General features: G+C 36.7%; 1 protein-coding gene across 1 annotated transcript; it reads left to right on the top strand.

Annotated features, from left to right (window-relative positions):
- The first annotated feature begins 956 nt into the window (after positions 1 to 956).
- On the top strand, positions 957 to 10,502 carry LOC136832615 (THO complex subunit 7 homolog). The gene is made up of 5 exons (XM_067093842.1): positions 957 to 1,135; positions 3,838 to 3,958; positions 6,233 to 6,349; positions 7,562 to 7,757; positions 9,563 to 10,502. The coding sequence occupies exons 1-5, from the start codon at positions 1,126 to 1,128 to the stop codon at positions 9,770 to 9,772; spliced, it is 654 nt and encodes a 217-aa protein (XP_066949943.1). The 5' UTR covers positions 957 to 1,125; the 3' UTR covers positions 9,773 to 10,502.
- Positions 10,503 to 10,786: the final 284 nt, after the last annotated feature.

The following is a 10,786-nucleotide window of genomic DNA, read 5'->3' on the forward strand; positions in this document are numbered from 1 at the left end:
ACCTGAGGCTGGTAGACTTCTCTTGCTACATCACACCTTCTTTGCTTATTAACAATGAACAGTATGCTGCAGGGAGAACTAGGAAAGTGCACACTAATTCAACTCGATATATATAATCGAAATTCGATGATTTTGTTAACCTCACTTTAAATAACTAACAGGGATAAGGTGATCAAGCGATCTCGATTAATATATGACAGTAAAAACCGAGGGCCTCTAATGTTCACGAATCAACTGAAGTCAGTTTGCGAAGATGAAAATATGTTAGTGCTGGTTGGCTGGTGAATGGATCTAGTGTTGCAAGAGAATTATAGCCATTATCACGGCCACCCTAAAAAAATTGATCCCGTTCAACAAATGCCAGAATATCCACCGAGCCAGCTTATACGTATTCGTGCTACCTGTGTATGCACCAGTGTTGTATGATTCTTGCTGTTGGAGTACTTGATAACGTTTAGATGCCATTTCTACTTTTACTTATGTGAATTTTGTGAATGAAGAAAACAAATGCGAGTAAACTCTACCAATTAGAATTTAGGAGATTAGGCGTAGTTTCATGATGTTATCTTTCGCATTCGCATTAATGAAGTAATATCTGAATATGGAGAAATGAAGTAGACTGGAAAATTTCAAGCTTAACCCATAAAGCTTCGTTTTGCGTCTTGGATTAACTGGCATCTTTCTCGTATTCCAGCATCGCATTAATATTATGCTTACATGAAGTATACATTTTCCTTGTTTTGGCAATATTGGAGGGACATAAATGTATTTTTGAAGCCACAATAACCCTTTAAATTCTCAGCGGTTTAGCACTTGGAATGGTTACATTTCGAAATAGATATTTAAAAATAAATCTTATGTATCTTCAATAGAAAATTGTTTATAGAATATAGATATATAATAATGGTAGTGAAGAAAATGCTGCCTGATATCAGCAGTAATTTTTGAAGGTTATAGTTCGGTGTTCCAGACCGGGAGTCTCAATATGGCCACCCAAGATTACACGCTACGTAAATAGTTAGCCACTCAGATATTATTAGAGATCTGCGGCCACTCCAAGCATCTTGAGCCTTGAGTAGGGGTTTGTTTACAATCTGATACAATCGGCTACTTGTGGACGGCAAAATGGGCGATGGTGAGTATGGAAAATTGTTCACAATGAATGTTAATGAAATCATATCATAAAGGGACCTGGGTACCGGTAGAGCGCAGAGAGCCTATTCTATACCCAAGTTGGTCGATGCCCAACTATCGCAATACTTTTGACTTCAACACACAATAATCCGGCTTAGGACTGTCTTATGCAGCTGAGCTATTAGGATAGGTTCCTCATTGGCTATTTACCCTTGGAATAGGTACCGGTAGGCTAGTGGGTTCTCTGAAGTAGCCTAGTAGCCAAGTAGGCTGTAAAGTTACATTTTCGACCAATGGACTGTGGCCTTTGGTATTTAAACGGGATCTTTTAATGGGATTTGAAAGATTTTGGGGCTAATGCAGAGTGAGTGGGCAGGACTACTTTAGTAGGCATTTCAGGCTTAACTTCAGCAAACCTAACTGTGGATGCCCCATACTAACCTGTCTGGGGTGGTCTTTGCCTTCCCCCCGGTCCCCCCCCCCAATAAGTCGTAACCCCTCACTCAACATTCTATTCAAGAATTTGTTTATCATTCCCATCAGAAATAAGGGGAAATTAGTATTTTGAAGAGTAAACAAACAACCTTACAAGTCTTCTGGTGAGATCATCAGTTGTACAGTAACTTTTCAGCTGCATTGGTAATGAGGGCAGGTGTCTGAAAACTTCAGACCACCTTTACAGCATTCTGCTTAAAGGAAGTGACCCACAAATTCCTGGACATCTTGGGATGTTTAGTGGTTGCTCAGTAGGTTGTGTAGACACTTGAGCTCCTTTCAGACAGACACGTATTTTTGCCCAAGTACTTGGGGGACATAGGCTAAGTTGGGGTGAATGGTAGAATTGACGGCCCTATTTTCTTTCTCCCTGTGAGGTAGAAACAGGCTGAGTTTATGCTTGATTGGGTTACAGTATCAAGCAACCAGTCTTACAGCTTTGGCTATTAAGATGCGACACCCCCCCCCGCCCGTCTTCCTTTTAATAGAAGGGTGGTTGGATTGGAAGTTCTATAATCAGAACTCATTTGCATTCAGCAGATAGAGCTTCCTTCAGATCCATCTCGTCACGTAGTCACACCTGGTTCTTCGAGGGTTCCTTAATGTTGAGCGAGATCTCAGACATTTCTCACCTTGGTTCAGGAGTTCATGATCTTGACTAAGAATGTGTTAGTTACGGGTGGAGAATTAACTTGTTAGTTGAGAGACAACCTCCTTCCTTAGAAGTAAGTCCTACATAGGTGGTGCTGTTTATATTTCTTTAGGAACAAAAAAGTCTTAAAAGAGGTTTCATTTGTATTTACTTTGGATGTGCAGTTGAGAGCCTATTGTCACCTTCCCACTTAGGTCCTGATGCCAAAGGAAAACTGGTCAGTGACAGCAGGTGAGTTGGGTTTTCCCCACTCACCTTCCTACCCTCAGTTAACCACCTTGTTACAAGTTCCATCAACCGATTCCAGCTTGTGCTCGGGAATACTCCTACATAAAAGGCTCTGGTTTGTAATATACCTGGGAAAGCTACAAATTACTTCATATGTTTTCACTGTTGGCTCCAAAGGTAATGTTGGCATTGGATTTGAAGATTTTTATAATGTCTTTAATTGTGGAGGTGCACTCCTTACATGAGCTCAAACGTAACAGAAGAACTCTTGTATTTTTATATGCTCTTTAAAAAATAGCAGTGATAGGTGAGGGGAATTTTACCATTTTTCCAGTGCAAAAAATGTTATAGACACAAGATATTTTCCCTTACTGAAGTAGCTCTACAGTTTTCAAGATTGCACAGCAACTGCACACCTTCCAGAGATTTCAACATTTACTTTTGTTAGATGCCATCGCCATGTGATAGTACAGTACTGTACTTCATAATTAGGAGACAGATGAGCTTGCAAAGTAAGCAGTTGCAAAACTAGTTCCAGCAAGATACTCTTGTTGTGTGGTACACTAATTGTGTTGGAACTTGTAGGGTCAAAATGAAGTGGAAGTAAAAAGGGATATATTATCTCATTGTAATTATAATATGCCTTGACTGTGGGAGATGGAGTTGTTTCTATGCATCCAGCGCACATGTTTGATCCATGGATTTTTAATGGCTGATGCTTGCAAGCCAATCTGTGAAGATTGCATGGTTTCCTTGACTCTGAGGCATTAATTGATTGAATTTTGCAGTCATGGGAAATTTAGGGAATATCTTTTTGAGGCTCAACGTTAGGATGGCAGGTACATTGTTGCCATGTTTCTTGGAGGTAATACTTGACACAATGTATTGTAAGTGGTATTTTTAAATATGCTAAATGCTTAAAATTTTCTTTTGATCTTAATTTTTATTTTTTACCCGCACCCTTTTTCACGTCGGTTAAGTTGTAATCAATCCCTCTGCTTTGTAAGGGACTTGTGTATGCACTGCAATCTTTGTGTTCAGCTTGTGCATCCTATGCTATCCCAGTGCAGTATTTATGTTAATACCTAGTTAAGTTAAATTTCCACAGATTCAAAATGTAATTTGTGTAATGATGAGAATGCAGAATCTTTTACATTTTCTATCCATGATTTATTTACTAGTGCCAGTAAAAGTTCTCTCTCAAGTTTGGCTGGAAACTAACAAATTGCAAGCCTCCGGAGTCTGCATATTACACTTTTAAAGGTTACACATTCATTCTGTTGACATCACTTGAATCATGTATATTATTTCTTAATCTTTTCTTACAGAGGACATCATCAGGAGGCGTCTCATGATCGACGGAGATGGCACAGGTGATGTTCGTCAGCTTATGATGTTCATGAAGGCATTCATTAAGTGGTGTGGAAGTGATGATACATCTCAAGAAAGGTGTGTTTAACCTCTATGAAATGTCAGTATTTTTAGCATTCATAGTTAAAAGTAATGTAATACAGTAATGATTGTAATAGGACCAGAAATTTTCAGGAATCATCCTCTCTTTATTCACTCTTAGAGAAGTCAGATTATAAATTTAAAAGTTCGTGTAAGGGATGTTGGTAAGAAAAAAGTGAACATGCATGTTTAAGAAGATAGTCTAAAATAGGGAGGTGACCCAATAAAACTAAAAACTGACAGTGGGTGTACTTTCTGCAAATGGTCAAATAGGATCTGCTTCTGGAACCCTTCTAACTTCATTGACAAATTATTAGGAATAACAAAATTTCTTGTAATGAGCCAAGAAAATAGAGCTAAGGGCCCATGTAATTGTTGGATCGTGTTGAATTTCATCATTAATGTGAAGCAGTATACTGTGACCACTAGATCGGAGTTCTATGATCTTGTTGGGCTCACAAAGGGATTTGTTGTTAAATGATAGGTAAAAATTGCAGCAAGGTATAGTGAAGAAGTTGGACCAGTCAGGGAACATTAAGCAATAACCCTCGTATCTAGTTGATAGTAATATTTCATAATTGCTGGGTCAGTAGAATATTGTTCCAGGGGTGGAAACTGTACTCAGATTTTGACATGAAGGAAACAATGACAGCTCTGCACATCTAATTCACGCTCATACTTTTCCATTCCTGGACAATTTACACTTGCTGTATTCAGTCTAACTCATACATTTTGTGATATAACACATTTGTACTTTTTTACCCATTGCCAAATTCTTCTGACACTACAGTCACCACCCCTTCATTAGTGCAAAACATTTCACCTGTATCATACACAATATCTTTGACCTTCCCATACATGTATACACTGCCTTTTTGCTTTTTGTCGCACTAATTACTAAAATATCCAGCTTTCTGATATGAAACATACCTCTTATGATTCATTTCGTCTTTTGGACCACAAACTCCAAGACTTTTCCCCCAGTTTGTTACTTAGAGAGAAAGAACTTTTTTTAATTTCACAAATATTAAGTCATGATGTCACCTAATACTTAATTCACAAAACAATATCTATGTATAATTATATACATTTTAAAACTAAGTATAGTTTGGTAACTGAGATTTTATCGTTATTTATGTAAAAACCATACCATGCTACCAGAGATAGGTTTGAAACAGCATCTGCTGGCCAATATTTACACATACTAATTGGATTTTATATTATACAAAGCTCAGCTGGAAATGTGTTGAATTGGAATTTTACAACATCATCATCATCATTATTATTATTATATATTATTATTATTATTATTATTATTATTATTATTATTATTATTATTATTATTATTATTATTATTATTATTATTACAGTATTATTTCTGGATCGGGGTCCCGTGTCACCCGGTGAAATAGTCCATTCAGCACTTATTTCTAGGTAATTCCGGGGGCACTGTCATTGGGTCTGCTATTAGGCAGGAAGTATTTTCTTAATACAAGCCTATTCAGGTGCTATTCTAAGCTCATGATCTTAGACGGTGACCACTTACATTATTTTCATTACATGAACTTAGAGGACCTTACTAATGTTCAGGGTAGAATTCTCCTAGTTTTCAACGTTTCTATTTAAGTCTTTAATAGCATAAGAATGATGTTTATTTCTCTGTTATTATTTCACCGGGTGACACAGGACCCCGATCCAGAAAAAGGATTTTGACAAAGGAAAAATCTATTTCTGGAGAGGGGCCCGTGTCACCCGGTGACCCACCCCTGTTTTTCATTCTCTCCCTCCCTTGCTAAACTTCATTCTAGTGGGGTGGGTGCTAACATGGAATGCGGCTAGTGTTGCCTTGTATACAGTCCGCGAGTAGTGCATGGGCTTGTATCGGCACCTCTCTCGTTGGGACTTTTGACATTGGGAATCTCTATAGGATAAGGTTCCGTGTTTTTGTAGTTCACCCTTTTCCATACACGACTCCATCTAGTGGAGCTCGCTCTGGGGGTAGTAACTCCAGCATTTCATTTAGCTTTCTCTGGTATCTAGCAACGGAATTACCTAGAAATAAGTGCTGAATGGACTATTTCACCGGGTGACACGGGCCCCTCTCCAGAAATAGATTTTTCCTTTGTCAAAATCCTTTTATTATTACTTCTGTATATTATTATTTTATTTTTAGTGTAGTTTAATGCTGTCATTAAACAAAAACTCATCCCATCTGGGCTTCTTTGTTAATTTTCTATTTGAAGAGTTTTAATCCAGTGTTTTCTCTTGCAGCCAAAACCAGTATGATCGACTTTTAACACAGCTGGCGGGTATTGAGCACTCGTCCCTTAAATGGAAGGGGATCATTGATATGAATGAGCTAGAAATTAAGCATTATGATGCCCTCAGGTAAATATTTTTAAGTTGTATGTTCTGGATAATTATTTATGGTAGTAAATGTCACTATAAAGAAAAGTGGTAGTGTTTGTGTAGATGTGTCAGAATTTTTTTTTTTTTTTTTTTTTAGTAAACTTTGTTGTATTGAAGCTTCAGTCTTAGAGTGGCAGGAGTATAATGTCTGTGCAATTCTTCTCATGTTCCTAGTGGGAGGGGCATTAGAAAGGGGATGAAAGATGAACAGTAACTGGAAATATGAAAAAAAGCCCTCCTTTGCTAGCATTTGCCAATGTCCAGCTAAAGTATTCTGCTTGTGATATTTTGCAAAAGGTCCCTTTTCATAGATTAGACTAGCCTAGTCTAATGTAAGAAAATAGAATGCACATAATCGGCTTTACTGTAATTGGAAGTCTTTTGTGTCCTGATGTTTGTCGTTCATCATTATAGTTTTTAATTGTTTTTGTTATTGATTTTGAAATGCATATATGACATTATACCATATTATAATCTTTCATATGTTAAATGCATTATTGTACTGTACAGTAACTTACAGTAACTCCTCAACTTATTAGATTTCTGTGCGTATTGTCTACAATATTATGATTTGTTGCAAGGTTTCCATTGTAGGTAATATATTTTTAATTGAATTGTTAAAATTGAATGTCAAGCGTAAGGTATAGAGACGTTTAGACTAGGAACTATGTGGAATTGCTGTTAGATGTAAATTATCTTGAAAATACTTCAGTGCAAGCTATTCTATTGGGTCTTTGTTACCTTCTAGACCCCCAAACCATATGATTAGTTGAGGTGCTACTGTATTAACTATAAGTATGATAATGTTTGAATTGTAGCCCCAGTGTGTTGATGCAGTTCTTGCAATGATGATAAAATGTATATTTCTTCATGTATGTTGTTCTTCATTACTGTTATGATGGGAAATTTAGCCTAGCCTAACTGTAGACTGCCTAGAAAATCAGGGCTAACAGCAAACTTGGGTTAAACAATACAACAGTTCGGGGAAAGCTTCTCATGAAGTTAAAAATGGTACATTGGTATTTTTGCATTTTGAATATGTTCTTTATTCATACCGCAATATCAAGCATTTATGAACTGGGATTTGGTAATTTGTTTTATCCTTCATAGCTTATAGATATTATTGTAAAGTGTATATAATATAATTTTTATAACTGAATATTGAAGGTTTACATAATGCTTTATTTGCAGAGAAGAAACTAGCAAGAATGTGAAGAAAGCTTGTGTAGCAATAGAAGATGCAAAGCAAGAGTTAGAAGAAGCAAGGCAAGTTCGTAGGAACCGCCTGGAGTATGATGCTCTTGCAAAATTGATCAAAGAGCATCCACCGCGTTCAGATACAGCAGATAAACTCACCCTCTTGAACCAACAGTTGCAGTCGTTAAAGGTTAATTTTCAGATGGTGTTTGCTTTATTGTAATTCTCATTATAGGTATTTGTGTATTCTCGTTACAGTATAGGTATTTGTGTATTTCCATTTGTTGTGTATTTGCATAGATGTAAACTAATTCCTTATAGGTCATCTGGCTATGAATTTGGACGTTGATTTTGCTCGGCTAATTAAATCTGTGGTAGCCTGTATTAGAGCTTCAGTCACTGGATGGTTAATTGGTTTTCAGTTTTTCCATTATTTCTCCATTATTATGTTTTTCCTCTCCCCACTCAGTGAGAATGTATGGAGAATAATGTGGTGGTAATTAAATCCCTGTTACCCTATAAAAGTTAACCTTGGCAACATTACCAAAATACTGTAGTGCTGGAATGTTTTTGTATGACATAGAGGTGAGTGTTTGCTATATGGGATACTACAGTTTATGTGAATGTATGGCAGATGTCATTTGATTATTTAAGTTGCATGTGTCTTCAGAAGATAACCCATACAAGTTAACAAGCCATATGCAGGATTTCCTTCTAGACATGACTTGAGGCATATGCTTCTATTTGACTTTTTCTTGTATTTTCTCTTGTGTTCAAGATTAGAACTTACATAGTCCTTTGATGGGTGTCTCTGCCACTTCTGAGATTCAGACTTCTCAAGATTAGTAAATTTATTCAACAATTGTTTGACAGTCTAGAGTTAGGTCCTCTGTTTCTCAGGGTTCATAATATTCCATTTCTCCCTGGCCCCGGAAGGATTTCTAGACAGCATCAGTGGACAGGCCATTATCCTTAACATCCCATTTACCCCACCTTTCTTCAATTGTATGTTCAGGTCTTGGTAGTTGTTTGAGAAGTGATCAGCGGATCCTGGAGTAGTGCAAGTCATATTGTCATAGTACATGGTCCTCTTTGTGGGAATCATTCCTCCTCTGTTTTCTTACCCAATTATCTTTACTCCTCTCATACAGTTGGGGAGAATTATCTTAAACTTGATCATGAAATCATTATCATGCTTGATGATATGATCACCCAATGGAACTAATCTCCAGATCCACCTAAATCTTCTGCAGTTTGAGATTTGTGTGTAAGAGAGTCTCAAATAGTGGCATACCAATTATCATCCAGGCAATACAGTCCACCTTATAGATGCCGTACAGTATGGAATTAGTTTATATAGAGCATCAAAAATACTTCATGGCTTCAGTTTGCCTTCAGAATACATGCTTCTAGGTGCTAGCCCATCTAACTTCATAAAGTTTTCTTTATTTTTTGGGAGGGATCAAAATCATTGAGTTGTAGTTCATTGGTATCAACCTCTCCACTTCCAGTCGCATGTCTTCACATAGTTCACTACCTAAAATTGTGGCGGTGTGGTTACATTGAAAGAATTCAGCTACAGAGGCAGTTGGCTCATCCTTGCCTATAGATGAGTTAAGAATCTTTGTGTGGTGGTCTGGTTAAACTTCCTGATAATAATGTTGTCACAAGGCTCGCACAGTTTGTCAAGTTATCTTACAATATATACTTGTTTTCGTTAAATTTAATTTTAAATTTTTGAAAGGTTTACAAAATTGTTCTTTGATGACTGGAATAATATGTTCTGTAGATCTGTAATAATCAAACTCTCATTTTGTGATTATTTTACTAAATGGATGACCAATTATCAGCAAGCTGAAATTTAGGAATTGCCATACAGTATGTCTCTGACCATTTCATAAAAGTTTGTCGAATAATTAGAGTCTTTTACATTGTTGATAAAAATACCCACATTCTCAAATCAAGACATTATCTACAATTTTTTTCTCTGTACAGGCCAAGAGGGATTCTTTGGAGGAGAAACTTAGTCTTCGTCGTAAACAGCTTCATGTTTTGGTTACCAGCTTGTACCAGCTCAAGCAAACACTTCATGATGATTCCACTCCAGTGCATGATGCGGATGCAGGAAAGCGCCCTCTGGTAGACTTAGCAGATAGTCCAGTTGTGGTTGATCTCACTAGCACTCAGGAAATGGATACTTCATGAGTGTTTTCATAGTTTTCAGCTCTGGAATTTGTAAAACTTTCATTGTATGTTTATTTTATGTACTAAGTTGAGAGATTTCAGGAAATAAAAATTTTTTTTTTGCCATTTTAACTTTTACTCTTGAGCTGTTATACTGCTAACTTGATACATATAGGTTCCTTTTGGTTCATGAATTGGGAGTAATTTTGGCTCTTTATTTTTAAGGATGACTTATTTATGGTTATTATCTTGTTAGTTTTCCATACCCAAGATGATATTGCAAAATATACTATTTAGGAAAAGTATATTACTGAACATAATTATATCTGAGCTCTGGTTGGACTTCATTATATTTAGGAAATTAATCACTAGATCTATTCCAAGTGCTGCCATGATGAGATTTAAGAAATAAGAATTACAAGAGGCGTAACAGGATACAGTACAGGAGCTTGTTTGGGCTAGCAAGAAAAACCAGAGCTTTCTGAGCTATATTTAGAAATTGACCAAAGCAGTACTGAACTTTATGATCTAGTCATATAGTGCCCACATTCATCATCTCTTATGTCGTCAGACTGTGTGTGTCTTCTGACAGAAAGACAAATGGTAATTCACACAAGCACCACCTGAATACTTGTATGAACCACCCAATCTCTTCTTTGTAATCTGAATATGAAAAAGAAATTCAAGGGGCTGAGGGAGGGGAATATGATGATGGTTTTGTATGAAAAGTTAATTATATGTTTTAATGACATTATTTTTTTTATAATTCCATTAAATCACATAGTGCCAGAATTGCAATTTATGTGGAGGTCAAGAACCTGAAAGGCCTGGGTTGTTTGTTAGCATTTGAAGATCCAGGAGGATGCTGTATGAGTTGGAGACCAATAGCCAGGTTCCTTGAACAGTAGAAATACAGGGTAAATTACCTTTTTGTACATTACTTTATTATTCATGTGAGATGTAGATGTCTGTCTCGAGAAAATGAATGAAGTGACACTCTCCATCTGCCACTGGTAAAACTTTAATGCTGCAACT

The sequence above is a fragment of the Macrobrachium rosenbergii genome, chromosome 50, assembly GCF_040412425.1.
Source record: "Macrobrachium rosenbergii isolate ZJJX-2024 chromosome 50, ASM4041242v1, whole genome shotgun sequence".
Taxonomy (NCBI): Eukaryota; Metazoa; Arthropoda; class Malacostraca; order Decapoda; family Palaemonidae; genus Macrobrachium; species Macrobrachium rosenbergii.